Genomic DNA, 12,273 nt, shown 5'->3' with positions numbered 1-12,273 from the left:
TATTATACAATAACAATTGGTAAATAACACATTTGCCTTTTTTGTCACAGTTAATCCCCATACTATGCACGTAGGTAGTGGTACATCCCAAAACGCGGGATTTTTTGTTTCGCGGCGGCAGAACTTTGCCCGGAAAGTTTGCGTCGTGGCTGTGAAGGGGTTTTGGACTTTATAATGTACTACTTATACAAATTCAGACAACTTTATATTGCCGATTCGCTGGACAGTAGCTACACTTGAAGAAACAAATAAAACTAACATCGTTATCTAAACTTTACTGCGGATATACTGGCAGGTTAGTGAGAGAGTGTCTCTCTTCAGACTGTAGCATCACCGCGAGCGCTTGTGTTTGTGTGTAACATTCTTCCCAGCTGAGCTTTCTCTCTCTCTCTCTGTCGACCTACTGGCTTAAATTAATCTTGTTCGCGAACAGCCCAGACCCTGCGTTTCTGTGGGTTTTCTCGGGAAAAATAAATTTTATAAATAAAAAAAACAAACAAACAGTGACCGGGTGGATTATCACACCGTTTCGTAAAGTTGCGACGAGAATCATGGCAGCTATCCGTGTTGTTCGCCCGCACACAACGGGATTTCTGTCCGCCTTGTGTGTGGATACATCTCTCCTACAGCGTCATAATAAGGCTGAACACGGAGCCAGAAAAGTGGAGAACCGTGCCTCAATTCGGACGTTTGACAATATTTATGCCAGTCATTCCTTGTGTTAAACTAGTCCTAAATGTCCACTCCACTAGTACACAGTTGACAGAAGTATCCCTCTGTACTGGGTGTTCATGACATGATTAAGTCAGAAAATTGTGATCTATGAGCAAAAATATCACTTTGGAGAAACTAACCACTCAATAACATGTCCGCAACTATGTCTCTCTTTCTCCTAATAATGTGCATACTGTATTTTCTATGTATGCCGCTTTGGAGATAAGTATGCTAAAGGAATAAATGTAGCTGCTAATATTTTAAATTATTGTTTTTTTATGTTTAATTGCCATTTTTCACTACTTTTTGCTGAGGCCAAGTGGGGTACACTTACTGGAGTTGTGCTCATATAGGCCAGACATAATAGAGACTGTGCACAAGTGACCTGCAGTCCTGCTTTTTAATCCTTTGACACTGTGACCTTTCTTATAGTTGCTGTAGCTCATTGAGTGAGAAAGCAAGATTTGTATCCTGGCCAAATTGATTGAAGGCTACATAATTACGAGTACGAGTAGCGCCGTTGTCGGTGCTGTGAGAGAACATGGGTTCGATCCCCACTCAGTCCGTCTGGAGTTTGCATGTTCTCCCCGTGTCTGCGTGGGTTTCCTCCGGGTGCTCTGGTTTCCCCCCACAGTCCAAAGACATACTGTTCAGGTTCCCCCATAGTGTGTGAGTGACAGAGAGAGTGTGTGTGTGTTCCGCTGATGTATGGATAAGTGACCCATTGTAAGTAGTGTATCTAGGAATGTAAATCACTTTGGTGAATAAGGTGTGTGGGCCAGTAACACTACATAGTGTTCATTGTAGTTTTCGTTGGAGAACAGCATCTGCTAAGTGAATAAATGTAAATATTTGAAACGTTTTGCACTCTGAGCAAGCAGATGCATGTGGTTAGTTGTGCCAGATGGAGTGTGCTTTTCGCACCGACATCAGTTTTTTTCCTTTACCATAAATACCTATGTTAGATCTACGATATAATAAGTAAACTACTCACGCCACATGTTTTAAAGAAAGAAAAATCCGGAACTAAATAATAATATATACAGAGTGTCTCAAAAATGCATGTGCGCTATTTAGTTCCGGATTTTTCTTTCTGTGGAACTCAGGGATTATTTTATTTGAAATTAATGTCTTTGATATTATTTTAATGTTCAGGTTAATTTTATATTAAAATATGGTCAACTCTGGAAGGACTAATGTGTGTCTTCTGACTTTGCATTTCAAGGGTGCAGATGGCAGACCCTGTGTTTCTGACAGCATCACCCCTCTAACAAGCGCCATGGTTTCCCGAGAGGACCGATCAGTGAGGCTGGCCGCCTTCAATGGTGACATCCTCTCCTTCCAGCTGACATACGGCTCACCCAGGGAGAATCAGACTCGAGGCGGCTCGGAGCTGACATACAGAAGGATGTCATTTGAAAGAGATTCAAGGCTATTCTCAGTCAGAAGTGAAGGCGCAGCTCTCATTACCAAAAGCAGCTCTTCAGATGTTAATTTGGTTTGTTGTGCCCCTGCTCTAGACGTGAAAAGTGGACAAATGGTGCCTTGCATTTTGCTCAGGAAACGTCACAGAAAATCTACTGGATTTAAATATGTGTTTTTTATTTTGTGCAGCTCTGATTCTTTAGAACCTCATCTGGAGTTCAAGTTGCCTTATAAAATTACAGACAATGTCACATTTTTGCAGGGCCCTACAGTGTTGTGGAGCCATGAAGGAACCATTTTCTATACCTCTTTGGAAGTTTGTGAGGTTAGAAAACTCCCCATTGAACTGTCATCCATAATTTTTATTGGGGAGCTACCTGCTGACTGTAGGAAGATAATCATATTGGGTTCTCAGAAATCCACAAAAGAAGCACTCAGTGGCCACTTGGAGGTCATGTGGCCACACCAAAGCCTTGGATACCTTCTAGAGGATGAAAAACTATTTGATGGAGAGTGGATATTACCTCATGCATACAGCTCTGTAGCCAAGTGCATCTTTTTCATCTCAGCCAAAGCAGTCAACAGTGGTTTCAAGTCGACGGTGGTGGCGGCAACCAGTAAAAAGCAGCTGGTGTGGTTTGAAAGTGGAATCCCCAAAGATGTGTGCCAGCTCCCCTTTGAGGAACCCGAGAGCATACAAATGGCGGACACAGGCAGGGATGGCTGTCTTTTTATTGTCTCCTTCAAACAAGGACGGTTCTGCAGCGTTTGGAGAAACTCTTTTCAGGTATTATTGACACAGTTAAACTCACTGTGGTTTGCATGTGAGGGTGTGCACTGGTTAAATGCTAAATGAGCTTCGAAGAAAGTGTACACTGGATTAAAAAGGTTTGGTTTTCAGGTGGCCCGCTGCTGGGAGGATGTGAGTTCAGTCTTTGTGGATGACTTTGTGGGCTGTGGAACCGACCAGCTGCTTTTGCTCTCCGAGGAACCCAGGCCACCGCAGTGCAAACTGACAAACTTCACCATCACTGACCTAGGGGATACTACCTACACAGTGAGCTGCTTTTGCTTTATCGTTTAATTTTATTCGCAGATGGGAGCATGTGATTACCTTTTTTATTGAAATGTGAAAACTTGTGAATTGTGTCCTTTTTTTTAGTCCAGACTGGAGGAGAGCGAGACCCTGAATGCAGCTGAGACTGCTCAAGAGAACTTTTTGCTCACTGTCCAAGCATTAGAATCCAGACTACAGGTACAAACAGAATACCTGTAATGTACTTTGCTTTTATTACTCAGAGTAGTATTTAGTAAGATATCAAATGAAAGTGTAATATATGTGTATATATATATAGACACACACACTTACTCCTCAGGTTACGAGTGGTTTAGTTATGGATTTTCAACGATACAAATGCCTTTTTCAAGGAAAATAGTGGTTCTTCGCATTTCTATTTCTAAAATTTCTTTGACGGAGCAATGGCAACCTGTTTACACACAGAACTGGTAGATGTCAGTAACACATGCTCAGATGGAATAGGAATATGAAACCACCTTAATTCAGCTTGCTTCCACAGGGTTTGCAGTTTACGCCTGGTGTTCCTGATTGTTAAAGAGGTGTGCTGTTACCATGGGGACCAAAGTGGATGTAATAAAGCTGAAAGTGGTTAGAAAATGGAAAACCTTTCATACTGAACATAAATCAGTAAGCAATTGTGGCTGGATAGGAGTTTGTTGAGATTACATTTTTATTTCCAGTAGTTTTAAAGCAGTTCAAAGGTAATAAAATGTTTTTATAGATAAATTTATTATAGATATGCTCAAGAGCTTAACACAACCTGTTTATCTAGGAATGTCTGCATTATTGAGCTTTTATTGATGTCACTTGGAGATGAAAGTGACTTTTTAACATTACTAACAAAGCAAGCAACAAACAGACTTCCTGTTCCAATTGTGTTCGTAAGTTGAGGAGTCAGTGTACAAAATGCATGAAATCATTCCTAATGTAGAGCTTGGGAAGCGGGTGCCACAGGACTCCCAGAATTACTTCAGGAGATACCTATCTGGGCAAAAATGTTTAAAAAAGTAAATGTAAATTGTTCTGTGGATTAAAGTCACTCCTTTATTTAGTGCTTATTGGTACCATTACACCTTGCGACGGACTGGCGTCCCGTCCTGGGTGTGTCCCCTCCCCCTCCGGCCTTACGCCCTGTGTTGCCGGGTAGGCTCCGGTTCCCCGCGACCCTGTATGGGACAAGCGGTTCTGAAAATGTGTGTGTGTGTGTGTGGTACCATTACAACAGTAATGGTAATGCTTAGTGAGCTTCTCCCTGGTGCGAATATATGCAACTTTAAAAACCTTTCCTCTTTGCAAAAGTGTCCGGCATCAGATCAATTTACAGCAAAAAGTCCCAGACAGCTGCACTACCTCACCTAAAAAATGTATTTAACTCGCACATCATGTAATGCGTTTTTAGCAGCTGAATTTTGGAGGAGCAGTCTTGCTGAAATGTGTTCCTTGAGGTGGTAGTCTTCTGGGACTCAAATGTGCAGGCCTTCCCTTGCAGTTTAAATGCTGCCCCTATTTCCCTTCACCCTATCTGTACTTGGCAGGCTTGAAAGTATGATTGCAGGAGGTGTCATCTTAATCCGTAGAGCGGCGTGACCTTGATCCATGACCTTCAGAGGGAGCTGGAGGTGAAAGATAGGGTCCTGCATCAGTCGGTCCAAGCCCTGGTCGATGCTGTCTCGGGAAGAGAGCATCATTTGTCCAGGACATACCAGGTAGAAAGGTTGTCTGTGCACTCATAAAAATTCTACAGGTGTCACATCTGACCTTTTTTATGGGGGAACAGTAGTGTTTGCTAAATTTTAATAAGTAAATTGTTTGTATTGTTGCATAACATGTGATGGTGGTTTATTTAGATTTGTCCTGAGGTCCTGAGGGTGACATTTGTGGAAACATAAATGACAGGCATTGATCTTTATGCAGGAGGGCATGGTCTCCCTGTGGGACGAGGAGGAGGAGGAGGAGGAGGAGGAGGAGGAGGAGGAGAGGGAAGAACGCTCATCCAAGGAAATGTTTTTGACGCCCGTGACCCTGCCTGCTCTTGTGGAGAAGATCTGGCAGCGAGTCTTTGAGGACCAGTTTGTGGTGGGCGTGGTGCTGACTCCAGAGGCTGCCTCGTGAGTAAACATCTTCCTACATCTCAAAGCGCAGAGGAGTTGAGTCCCACACTTGTCTCTCAGCCCTGCTGTTTTCACGTGTGTCTCAGTCATTCTTTAACCATGGAGACTGGGGAAAGTTAAGTGGCTCCATGTATTCAAGATTTTAGCAGACGTCTTTTGTATGTGGGACCATAAATTCAGATGCAGGCTAGAATGTGGCTCAATCTGTGTGGAGTTTAGCATGTTCTCCCCAAGATCACATGTTTCCTCTGGGTTCTGTGGTTTCCTTCCAAAGTCTGGTATGGCAGTGTCTCTGTGTGTGTGTGAATTAGGGGTTGCACAGATTAGTCCACTTGTCGACTTTACTGCTTTGCGATGACGCTTTAAGCTTGATGTTGACTACTCGCTGATCACGTGATTATGACACTAACAACATGGACGCCTCCGAGACGACAACAGGTGAGGAGCCTTGTGGGTCATTGCAGCAAACCAACAGCGGTTCATGAAGTGTGTGGAAATACTTCACTAAAGATGAAGCCTGTGCTACTGTCACTTGCAACATATGCAAGTCCGTCTTGAAGTACAACAAAAGTACAAGTGCAATGCACACTCATCTGAAAAGGCATCCGCTAACACTAGCAGAGGAACGATCCAAATCCTCCTGACAGCAGTCGATTAGCAACTTTATGAAATCACTAATTTGCTGGTGAATTGTCAAAGATATTAGACCTTTAGCTGCAGTACATGGAGAAGGTTTCATAGAAATACTGCATGTTTTTGAACTCGACGGCGATGTCTCATCTTACATCTTACAACACGCTTTGGAATACTATTAAACACCAGTACGACAGCCTGCGTGAAAATATGGTGAATGAAATAAAAGGCCAAAGTGTGTCGCTAACAACTGAACTGTGGACGTCCTCCACCATGGAGCTGTACATTACCGTAACTGCTCACTACATCATCGACACGTGGAAGCTGAAGACCCGAGTGCTGTGTACAACTATGATGCCAGAAAGACATACTGCAGGCAACATTGCCAATCGTCTGTCTGAGATAATCAAGGAATGGGGCATGCTGGTGTTTTGCACAGTCCATGATAATGCCAGTAACATGAACTTAACCATGGAGCTATGTGAAATGTTCCCCAAAGATGTGAGGTGCACCAGGCACACTTTACAGCTAGCAATAAAGACTGGTTTAGTCCTACCTGATGTGGTGAAGGCTATCGATGCAGCAGGAGAGTTGTCAGCCACTTTCGCCACTCAGCAGCGACCACTTGCGCCCTGAAGAAACGGCAGGAACAGCTTGGCACAAGAGCCAACTAACTCCGAACTGTCTAACATACTGTCTGGTCCGGTGGAATGTCACAGTCGTCATGCTCCAGTGGCTGTTCGAGCAAAGGATCGCAGTCCAGTCTGTGCTCGCGGATGAAACAGTCACCAAGCCAAGCATCCAGAAATCACTCGCATTGAGAGCATCACAGTGGAAGCTGCTGGAACAGCTGATTTCAGTGGTGCAACCTTTGGCCAAGGCTACCGAAATAATGTGTGGCGAGTTGCACGTGAGGTTATCTTTCATCTATCCAGTGATTTTCAGCATGATCAGCACCACTCTGCGTGTTGAAGCATCTGACCTGGCATCTGTACGTACCTTCAAGAACACGGTTCGATGGCAGTTGGAAATGTGGTTCAAACTGGAGTCCGATGATCTGACGGAATCGCTCCTCACTGTGGCCTGTATGCTAGATCCCCAGTTCAAACATCTTCAGTTCATCCTGGAGAGTAAAAGAGAGGCTGCCCAGAGCCACTTCAACAGCCTGCTACAGGATGAGGGAGAGCTGCTTGTAGCAACAGGTGGGTTTGCCGAATGGAACTAATGAGCCAGCTTAATTGATTTTAAGTGATCTTCTATTGCTTTATGTTACAATATGCGCAGCTGTGGTGAACTTATAGTTATTAATTTTCATCCTAGGTGAGGGTTTCCAAAGCAAGGGCACAGTTGATAACGAAGGTGAGCCAGTAACTGGGGAAAAAAGCCAGGCTTGAGCAAGATTTTGAGCAGCTTTTTGGGCCACGCTATCACAGTGGGAGGAAAGCGGGACACTACTCCACCGCAGCCGAAGAAGTCTGTAATTATTTATTAACACCGCATATTCCCACCGTGGATAACCCACAGCAGTGGTGGGCCTGCAACCAGGACAGATTTTTCCATTTGGCCAAGCTATGCAAAGCTACTTGGCTGTCCCAGCCACCAGCACCCGAAGGAAGAGAATTATTTTCTCTGACTGGGAATACCATCACAGGACAGCTGGAGAGCCTTCATCCAGCCCACGTTGGTGCCCTCATCTTCTTACACACAAACAGGATCGAAAAGTAAAAACTGTGACTGAGCAGAACCATGACAGTGAGTAGGTTTACAGGCTAGATCGTGCGTGAGTTTTGTTTTTCTCCCTAAGTTTTATACCATTATTTATTTCGCATCAGTCATTTTTCTTTTGCGCTTAAATCGGAGCTGTAGTGCATATAAGTGTTATTGTTGCTGCTGAGTTGCAACCTGTTATGTATGTATGTGTATATTGTGATACCTTGCCGTATTATTTGTTATTTAATTGTAAATAGTTGTGTGTTATAGTTGTTTTATTTTGTTCTTTATCTAGGGCATAGTTGAGAGAATGCGTGTGACGTGAGAGGTGTGGGAGTGCGCATGTGTGGAGAGCGTGTGGGAGTCGAGTGTGAGAAGACGAGTGAGTTAGATGTGCGCGTGGTCTGCGAGACTTCTCCTAGTTGTTTTTGTCGTTCGTTGCTGACTAGACAGCAGTCCATCTTATTGTCCAGAACTTTAATAAACCCCAGTCCTTTGGGAATCATCCCTGGAGTGGCTCTGTGCTCTTTTGGGTCATTACAATATATATATAACCTAGCTGTCTGTTGTCAGCATATGCATTTAGTTTAAGAATACAGACTGTCGGTTGTTGTAAAGCATTCTCTTCTTCTGTGTTTTTATTTATGGCGTCGACGTCGACTCAGCTTCATTGCATAACTGTTGACTTTAAAAAATCTGAAGTCGTGCAACCCCTAGTGTGAATTAGTGTGTGGTTGTCCTGCGATGGACTGATGTGCCACTCATGGTGTACCATGCCTCATACCCTGTGTTTCTGGGATAGACTCTGGGCCGCCGTAACTCAGCACTGGATAAGTGGTGATAGATGGATGGAAGAATGGATGGGTAGGTAGGTTTGAATGATTTATTCCCCAGCTCCATATTAAGATTAATAACAAAGTATGACTCCTAGATATAGATGTTTATCCAGTGCTATCCTATGTGAGGATATTACCTGCACTGATGCAGACTCCTACAAATCCCACAGTACATTGGCCAAGAGCTTGTGTTTCATCAGACAAAAACAACTACAGCTGAACAGTAAACAAATATTGGTACTGCATTGTCCTGTTGAATCCTTTCTATCCACATGCTTTGCTTGTTTGGGAATTTGCAAGCCGTTTAATTTCAAGTGTTGATGTTGAATGTGATTACATAACAACGAGGTAGTACTATTGCAGCGTTACAGGAAATTTGTATTAAATTAACTGTGCCCCTGAATCTCAAAGCAGGAAAAAATTTAGACATTACAAGTACCTATGTTGAAGCAGTAGTTTTAAATATGAAAGGGTAATTAATCAGATCGGTAGTGTCTAAATAATGGCAAAATAAGCAGTGGAATACACACAGAGCAGTTTGTTAGCAGGTTATGTATCTAACAGAATGGTGAACCCATCAGAATCCAGCTTCCACAGTGTTGCCCCATCTGGACCACATTTGCTGAGCTACCCCTAAACATCTGTCTCTCAGAAGCAATCACCCCAAACATGGGGGAAATTGCACCATGGCAGTGTGCTTACTCTATTGCCATGGCAACAGGCACTCCAGCAAAGCTCTATCTCTATGTCCCCCTTCCCTCTCCTGTTTTCAGTATTTCTTTAATTTTCTCTATCTCTCTCAGCCTCTCTTTCACTCTCTCCATTCTGGGACCTCACTCTCCTGGTCCAGTGGATAGGTCCACACCAGGAGGACCGACATCAGACAAAATAGTTAAAGGAAGAGGCCACATTCATTGAAGCATTGGAGCACAGAGAGGGGGGGGCAATTGTGTCCCTTGGGAGCAGACTTGGGAACTGGGAGAGATGCTACTGTTTGTCAGAGTCACAAAGCACCTGTCGGGGTTCTCTGGTTTCTGAGTGGATTTCATTTCCTAGTGTGATGTGGAGTAACCTGTGTTTTCCAGGTCAGCAGAGAGTGTGAGTGCCTCACTCCTGATAGAAGATGACCAAGGACCATTCCCTCATGTTCTCCAAAGCTACAGCAGGACCTTTAAGTCCTGTCACTCCCCTCTTCTGGCACACATCCCTTTGCATCACCAAGAGCCAATGGTCAAGCGGAGGAGGCAGGAGCGGGCAGATGGAGCAGAGAGTGTTGATGTTCAGAAAATGACCGTGACCGTTGTCACTGATCTGGGACCAGTGCTGGCCTCTGCAAGACACAGGTGCGCTGTCTTGCTCCATGTTGTCCATAAAGAAGAGGATGCCTCTTGCTGGAAACCCGGAGGACCAGTGTTGACCCGGTGCGGTCACGTGACGCTGGACGTCAAGGTGCTGTCCCAGGGAAAATACCTCCCTCAGATGCTCAACAGCAGCACATTCACCACAGGTTCAGTGATATTTATTATAAATAACACTTTCGATGCTTTCTGTAAAACTATTGATCTTTCCCAGCTGTTTTCTTGAAATTAATTTTAATTAAATTGTAACTGCTCTTTGAGTCACAAAAAGGGAAGCATAGAAAAAATTTTTAGCTTTTTTCCTTGGTTGTAATTATTACTGAATGTCTGTCCATTAGCTAATTTTGGTTGCTTTTCATTAATGTTTGAAATGAATCTTATGAAATATAACACAGTTTATTCTTATAGAGCATTCTAACCTGAAGACAATCTAGGAGCACTTTCATATATTCCAGATAAACAACAAAAGAAAAACAATTTGGTAGCTGACTGTGTAAGAAAGTAAATATGTAATGGAAAGAATAGATATGTCAGTGAATTTATCAAGTACAGTTAAATGCTGATGCTCTTTAATGTGATCATCTGAAGAGTTGAGTTTCTCTAATATCTCACTGGTATTTCCAGAAGAGTCTTCTGAAGATCTCCTCAGCCTTCTCACCATGTTTGAGTCCTGGTCCTTCTATCTGTGGTCTGCTGAGCACACCCTGTGTGATGTGTCCCAGTGGCTGCAGGGACCCATGCAGTGCGAGAAAGTGGCGATCAGCCCCGACTACCTGCTCACCAAACCAACAGGGCCATCTGGCCGCATGCTGTTCCACTGGCAGGAGAAATCACCATTTCATGGGGAGCTGCACGTTCACTGCAGGTGATTTGATGAGACTGTGCAGTTGATAACAATATATGTAACATGATTTTGAACTAACTCAGACCGGGATTTTCATTTCGCCTGGTGGCATCGGTTCACAGCTGCACAACGTTTTGTTATTCTTGCTAGTTTTAAGTTCAGTGTATTTTACGGAATAAGAGATAGGTGGAAAAATGGCGTTTCATCCATCCATCCATGAAAGGTTGCTTTGGTAAGGATCTATCCCAGAAATACAGCACACAAGACAGGGTACAACTTGGGTGGGATGCCAGTTCATTGCAAGGCAGTCTCAAACACTTACATATTAAAGGCAAATAAGAGCTACCAGTTCCCCTGACACATGTCTTTGTATCGTGGGAGGAAACAAGAGCGTCCAGAAGAAACCTACGTAAACACAAAGAGGGGATACAAACTCCACAGCGACTCAGGTGGATTCAAGCCCACATCTGAACGTGTATCCCGGTATATGTGGAAAAAGGCGTGTTCAGTTTCTCAATTTCCATATAATGAACGACAATGTGAATGTCTGCATCGTATTATTATTTGCTCAATTTGTGCCCTTCGGACTGCTTGCAAATTTTTGTCCATATTGCTGTCTTTTTTATGAGTACCGATGGTGTGCATGCACTTGTACCGTTACAGAATAATCACATTTAGCTTTCACTGCCTCATTGCAAACATTAACCATGGCTTGTATACGGCACAACTGTGAGAGCTGCTCTCTCACATAACCTGTACTAAGTGAGAGAAGGCGAGTTCAATTCCTGCTCAGTCTCTGAGGATTTTGCATGTTCTTCTCGTGTTCATGTGGGTTTCTTTCGGGTGCTCTGGTTTCCTCCTGTGGTCTAAAGATGTGCATGTGACTCCGTCCCAGTGGTAGCCTGAGTGAGTTTCCCCACAGGGTTTAATAAAGTATGATTATTATTATTATTATTTTTGGTAAGTACTGCTCTGAAAATGTTCTATTCCCTACCTTAAATCCAAAGCCTTTATTTTGCTTTCATGTAAATGTATGATTGGCTTCTTTTCAATATATAAGGGGCAAATAATGGGTTCTTCAAACACCCTGGGTGTGTATGTTTATGACAGCATTTGCTGTTTGTGTCCCCAGGAGCCAGAATGACCTGCTCCAGTTCTTGGACTCACTGTGTCGCTATTTGCCTTCCTACTGTGAGGTGCAACCCTTCCGCACAAGTGGGAAAGAGGACCTAGTGAGGGTAGCGGCCTCCGCCCTGGGGGCTGAGGTGGCAGCACTCAGGGAGGGTGTGTCAGCACTGCTCAGCGATGCCCAAGAGGAAGCATGCCGATCGGCCCCGGAGCCCGTAGAGTCATTCGATGAGCTGCAGAAGGCCAGGGCCAAGATGGAGATGGAAAAGGAGCGGAGCAGGAGACTGAGGAGCCCCCTGGTGGGGGTGGACCAGTATCGCAGGCTTACCTCTGCAATGGCTCAGGTCCAGCTGGAGGGGGACGTAGCTGTCCACTCACTTCTGGACACCCTGTCTCCTCTTTCCTTCCTGCCATGACTTGGTTGGATAGATGCATA

At 44.0% G+C, this 12,273-nt stretch overlaps 1 protein-coding gene across 1 annotated transcript; it reads left to right on the top strand.

The window, feature by feature from the left end:
- Positions 1 to 113: 113 nt before the first annotated feature.
- fancb (FA complementation group B) lies at positions 114 to 12,273 on the top strand. Its single transcript, XM_029258088.1, has 9 exons — positions 114 to 295; positions 1,940 to 2,926; positions 3,041 to 3,196; positions 3,302 to 3,394; positions 4,795 to 4,923; positions 5,132 to 5,325; positions 9,593 to 10,014; positions 10,490 to 10,730; positions 11,842 to 12,273. The coding sequence occupies exons 2-9, from the start codon at positions 1,994 to 1,996 to the stop codon at positions 12,251 to 12,253; spliced, it is 2,580 nt and encodes an 859-aa protein (XP_029113921.1). The 5' UTR covers positions 114 to 295; positions 1,940 to 1,993; the 3' UTR covers positions 12,254 to 12,273.

This window comes from Scleropages formosus, chromosome 14, assembly GCF_900964775.1.
Source record: "Scleropages formosus chromosome 14, fSclFor1.1, whole genome shotgun sequence".
NCBI lineage: Eukaryota > Metazoa > Chordata > Actinopteri > Osteoglossiformes > Osteoglossidae > Scleropages > Scleropages formosus.
The sequence above is the reverse complement of the archived record's forward strand: the minus strand, read 5'-3'. Positions and strand labels throughout refer to the sequence as shown.